A 6170-nucleotide genomic window follows, 5' to 3' on the forward strand; every position below is an offset into this window, starting at 1 on the left:
AAATGGCTAATTGGTTTTAATTATAATAAATGCAAAATAATATAAAGTATAATTTGGATGGGAATAACCTTAACAGTGTCATGAAAGAAATGGATTTTGGTGTAATAGTTGATCAGTCTCTAAAGCCATCCAAGCAGTGTGCTGTTGCTAGTGATAGGGCAAATGGGATTTTGGGTTGTATCTATAGAAATATTGAATACAAGTTTAAAGAGATCATAATTTCATTGTATCGGTCACTGGTTAGGCCACGTTTGGAATATTGTGTTCAGTCGTGGGCTCCTTACCTAAGGAAGGACATTGAATTGTTGGAAAGGGTTCAAAGAAGGATTACTAGAATGGTGCCTGGGATGGAGGGGTTGTCATACAAGAAAAGGTTGAAATCTCTGATTGTTTTCTTTTGAAAAAAGAAGAGTTAGGGTGGGGATGTGATTGATATGTTTAAGATTGTAAAGGGAATTGATAGTGTTGGTGCATCATCTTTTTTCATACTTAACATTGAGAATAGTTGGAGTCATCTTCTGGTAAGACAGTTTTATATTTCTAACAGGGTAGGTGGTCTTTGGAATGGAGTGTTTTTGGATGTTGTGGAGGCAGTAAATTTAAGAGAGTTTAAGAGAAAGCTTGATAACTATGTGAATGATAAGGGCTGTCTTTTTAAACTTTATTTTGATATATAAATTTATTTATTAATAGTTTTAGTTTAATTTAGAGGTTGGAACACTGAGATGGACCAATAGGTCCCATGTTGTCCCAAAATGTTATATTATGCCGTAGGGCTGTTGTGAAGATGTGAAGTCGTTAGTCAGAGCTTGACCTTACATGGTGAAATGGTCTGCAATGATGTGATTAGGCTCCAAAGTCATTTTAATATAACATACTTAACCTCTGTATAAGAACAAATTACATGCTCTTACAGATCTGTGACATATCAGGATACAATCCCATACAACAAAATACTGCCTAAATCAAGAATATTAAAAAAAACAACTAAAAAAGGATAAATGTCAGTTACATTTAATGAAGTACATAAAGTAAACTAAGGTGAAAATAACAAAAATCAACCACAATCATTAGAAATATGATCCCAATACTGAACTATTGTTAAGCATGGATGTTGCAGAAATTTAATTCTGAATGTTCTGTTGACTGGTTATACATTAACTTCTCCAAAATAAGTCAAAACTACATTTTGTAGCCCTTTACTTTTTGGATTCTGTATTACTGATAGCAGGAAAGTGTTTGTAGCCTTTTACTTTTTGGATTCTGTATTACTGATAGCAGGAAAGTGTTTGTAGCCTTTTACTTTTTGGATTCTGTATTACTGATAGCAGGAAAGTGTTTGTAGCCTTTTACTTTTTGGATTCTGTATTACTGATAGCAGGAAAGTGTTTGTAGCCTTTTACTTTTTGGATTCTGTATTACTGATAGCAGGAAAGTGATGCAGAAGCTAATGCATTCCTCTTTGACTGCCCTGATTCCAATTTTTTATTAGACTGGTATTCCTGTTTCACATCTACTAGGGTTGACATTTTTACTCTTGTGCAAGTGGTGTTTCACGTGAATTACTAATTTGGCAAAAATGAATCGGCTCATTACAAATATTGACAGTTGATTGCACTACTAAGTATAGCATATAGAAACAGAAGTAATTTAGTAGCTCTTTCCTTATCGTTAATCTCAGGCATGAGATTAATGTTGAGAAAAGAGCTACTCTAAGTTGCTTCTATTTTTATAAAAGGTTGTTGTTTGTTAGTAACTATATCTTGTATGTGGTAGCACTGATTCTGGAGAAAAGTTATGCTTTTATTATAATTACCATCATTTCAACAACAACTGAGTTTTTCTCTCCCTGCTTGAAAGCTTGATCAGCTCCAGAAACTTCATTCACTGAGAAGGCTATCTCAACCCCCACTACCCTGCCAATATCCAATACTACTGAGTGTACAAGACCTGCCCAAGTGGTCCCTGCCTGCTGGACCTATGAGTGGTTTTGACATCATTCTTTGGAATAACTGTTTGGGGAGGGGATAGTTAGCCTTGAACTTCCAGAATTTTTTTTTTTTTATATAGAAGTTGATAAACTCATCAAGATAAAAAAAAGTACACCTGAAATATAGGCTGCAAAATATAAGCATCCAAAAACATCACTGCATAGACTCAGTAAAACTTCTAGATATAAGGCTAATTTTATTCATTGGAATTTGGAAGGTTTTTTATTCTAATATAAATAACATTAGGGTTTTGATAAATTTTTACCATCCCATTTTTGCCTCCTTACAAGGGATTTTCTTTAACTCAGCTGAGGAATTCTTGATTCTTAGTTTGTGATGGAACAGAAGGCTAAAATCTGTGATTGACATTCTTGTAGGGTATATGTCAGTGCTTGTCAGCCATCATGAATGTTATTGCCTTGACACCACTGGTGGCTGTTGTCATCTGCATTTCGATTATGGTATTATGTACACAGTTTGTTATTTGTGTATGCCACCTGGGGAAGATGTATGTATTAGGCAGGAATTTATTATCTTGTATATCAGCTGCTATTATACTCCATTTGTCACACTTTGAGGCTTCAGCTGAATATTTTACTGTTCAACACTAGTAGATAAAAAAAGTAGCTTAAGATATCCAATCATCCTACTCTTCTCCAATCAGTTATAAGTTGTTAGGTATTAGGTCTTAAAGTCAGTGTTTGGTCAAAGATCTCATGATTCTTCATACACAACATGGACATTCTTGAAGATTGAGTTTTAAGTGTCACACCTTAATGTTTTTCTTGCCAAAGCTAAAGCTGTTATAGAACAAGTTCTTTCATCTGTTTTGGTGACTTTAAGATATGCCAAGGATGCATTGTATTGAGAAGCAGGCTCAAGGTGTTATTAATCAAATATGTGAGTGAAGTATGGCAAATGGGTTTAAATTTTCTATATCCATAATCTTTTTCGTGTATTTTTTTCACCTACAGAGAATGCAACACAACCCAGAACTTCTGGGAAATGTTGTGATTCATGTGGTGGCAGAAGCAAATTTCTAAGAACTCATTCTTGATAGTAGGTTGTCTCTTGATTCCACATATAAAATAGCTGAAGGTTAATTGTACAAGAGCATGGAATTTTTATGTTACACTGCAACTTCACTGTTTTCTTTATTTGTTTACATGCCATTTTCCTTTATATGTAGAATTAATATATTTTTTATTCTTATTTTTTACTATTCTTAACCCTCTTGCTACAGGTACATTAAAATGTGCATGTCACAACTTTTTAGAGGATTACATTCAATTTTTAATTAAAGTATTTTATTATCATTGTATACAAATATACATGGCATCAAAACAGTTAATAAATCCAATTGTAATATTATGTAAGTTTAAGTTCTTAAAATTTGTTCTTATGGGAATCACAACTAGCTTTGCTGAATTTTTAAAGGATCTTATCACACAGTTAGAAAGCCAGAATAATTATGATAAAGGACATTATTTGCTTTTTGCTTATTATTATTCTGTGTTCTTAAGTGCATTATTTAGATAGATAAAAAATATTTTGTGTAGTAGTAGTAGTAGTAGTAGTAGTAGCAGCACAATTAGTATAAAAAAGTAGGCTTAAGTTTCATTCATATCTGACAGCAAAACAAAAAAGAAAACCCAGGTAAGTACTATATTTCTTGTTTTTCATGTGTATTCTTTATTTATTATTATGAAAGTAACTAGAATGTAAAATTAAAAACTTATTAGGTAAGATAAAGAAGAAAAAATTCTTAGAGGTATGCTTCTTAGCAGCTCATGAGTAGCTCATGCTTTACATAATTCAGTATGGTAACATGAGCTACTGGTTCACCTAATGATTTACAATTTGTGTGGCAGGATTATTAGACACAGTTTAAAGGGCAATAAAACTGAAGTAGAAACAGATGTATACTGTTACAAGCTTTAACCTATTTAGGATAAACAACTTTAGTTTCCTGTTACAATTTTCAGTCATTCTAGAAAGAAAAACAGTAATCTATATTTATTTCTTACTTTTTATGGTGATTACAAGGCTGGTCAACTTGACTGAATGCGTATAGAATTAGGTTAGAGAAGCTATAGATAGAATATAAAGTTTTACTCAAACAAAACATCTGTTATTTATTTTGGAGGTTTTAGAGATTGTTAATGAAATTTGAAAATTTTCAGATGAAGAAAAGTATTTCTAAAATTAACATGAAAATAACTTTGTACTTGGAGCAGTCAACACTTTAACTCCGTATATGCAAAGAGAAATTTCAGTAAAAATACTTTATTAAAGCTTCCGTTTTTTTGTCTACAAAAGACTTCTAATGTTTACTAAAAGTTTGCAAAATTTCATGAAGATACATAAAACATATTAAACATATGGAAACTCTAAAGGTCAATTTGAGGTCATGATCTTGGTTGAATTGCCTGAGCCTGTAGCAAGAGAGTTAAATACTTTTATGTTGTAATTTGTTTTATACATTTCTCTTTTTTTTTTGGTGCAAATGGAGCTTGCTGTCTTTCACAATTAAACCTCAAGAAACAACAAAAGCATTGAATATGATGTGAAAGTATACAGATTTTTCCATGCTTTGAATTTATCAAGTCCTAATCTGCTCAAAGTTAGACTATGGTTCTGTAGTCTGTGCTTTAATCTGAGAGCATAATAATTAGTTGGCAAACTGAGATTCTGGCTTGAAAGTGTTCAATCCAGTTTATCATCAGGGTCATAAACTATTTTCAAGGGGCTTCTTCACTTCATCAGTCAAGAGTTTCTTCTCAGAGTTCTGAACCTGTACTCTATATTCAACATACATATCTATCTTTGTAGTGAGCTTCAAAACTATAATCTTTGACCCAGCATCCCATTTGGCATTGTACTCTTGTGTCTTTGTTGGCAAAGATTTTTGAAATTAATTGGTGTGACATTCCTATTTTTAGTCTTAATATCCAAGCATCATTCAGTTTTCCTTCTAGACAGTTGTTTCTAATTATCAACATATCCTGCTATGGCTGATTACTGTTCCTACTCATGATTTATTGTTGGGTCTTTGTAAGAAGTCAGACATCCGTAACTGGAAATGTTGACTTCTTTTTTTATCAGCACTGTTAGAGCTGTAAAGATGCCTGTGATGAGCATTTGAATCTAGCTTCATAGAATAAAATTAATTTTCAGATAGTTATCCTACCAGCTGAACTTTACACAATACATTATTATTCTTTTAATAAGGTAACCAAAACTGAAACTACTACTCAAAATGAAAATATAGTTTATTTAAAGTTGGTTGGTGTAATTGGTAAATCTTGAAAAGTAACAAATAAATACATTTGTAAAAATTGTTTTTTTTTGTCCAGATTCTGAATTTTTTGTGTATAATATTAAACTTTGTTTTGACAAACACTTTTTATAGAGAAATGATCAGCTGAAAGGAGAATTGGATATTTATGAAAAACTTTTGTATGGAAAGTACAAAGCCTCTGAAGTACTACTGCAACAGGTAAGAATTTAAGTAGATTGAAATTATTAGTTACACATGGTGGCTGTTTACTTTTTAGTTTGCAGTATAATAGCTTATTATGCACTCTACATGAATATGTATATTTTATTAAGATACTTTAACCATATGAACTAAAAAATACTTGATTGAAATTTGTTTTTGTTAATGTGAAGTTCCATAAATGTTTGTTATTCACTTAGAAGTTCCCTTTGAATAAGTTATTCCACATTTTATAAAGAAAAATCGTTTTGAAGAAATATTTTTTTTTTTGCATCAGTTAAACATAGCAGAGAATGAGAAGGATGAGGTTGTTAAAATGGGACGAGAAGTTTCCAGTGAACTGCAACAAGAAGTTAACTCTTTGCAGTTTGAACTTCAGTGTACAGAAGGCCAGTTATCAGACATTCAACAGCAATGGCTTGACAGATATAACAGGTATGAAGTTCACTTCATCAAAAATATGATAAACTAAAAAAAATGTCTTGATTATTATACATTTCATAATATATATTTTGGGTAACAGTGTTTTTTTTTAACATCTTCTACTTAGATAGCCTACAAATTATATATATATTTGTGATTGATATTATTACTTTTTCTAAGTATTTTATAATTTTCCCTGTGAATAATTTAACAATATTCATTTACAGTTGTGAATGAACGCTATTTAATTATTCCAT

General features: G+C 31.5%; 1 protein-coding gene across 5 annotated transcripts in view; it reads left to right on the forward strand.

The window, feature by feature from the left end:
* The window catches only part of LOC106467101 (coiled-coil domain-containing protein 125-like), a 118271-nt gene that overhangs the window by 42495 nt on the left and 69606 nt on the right, over positions 1-6170 (forward strand). For all 5 annotated transcript variants that reach the window (XM_013927421.2, XM_022395221.1, XM_022395224.1 and 2 more), the window contains exons 3-4: positions 5404-5490; positions 5768-5925. In XM_013927421.2, the coding sequence (XP_013782875.1) occupies positions 5404-5490; positions 5768-5925 (245 nt within the window). The remainder of the gene's footprint in view (positions 1-5403; positions 5491-5767; positions 5926-6170) is intronic.

Source organism: Limulus polyphemus, unplaced genomic scaffold (genome assembly GCF_000517525.1).
Source record: "Limulus polyphemus unplaced genomic scaffold, Limulus_polyphemus-2.1.2 Scaffold2489, whole genome shotgun sequence".
Lineage (NCBI taxonomy): Eukaryota > Metazoa > Arthropoda > Merostomata > Xiphosura > Limulidae > Limulus > Limulus polyphemus.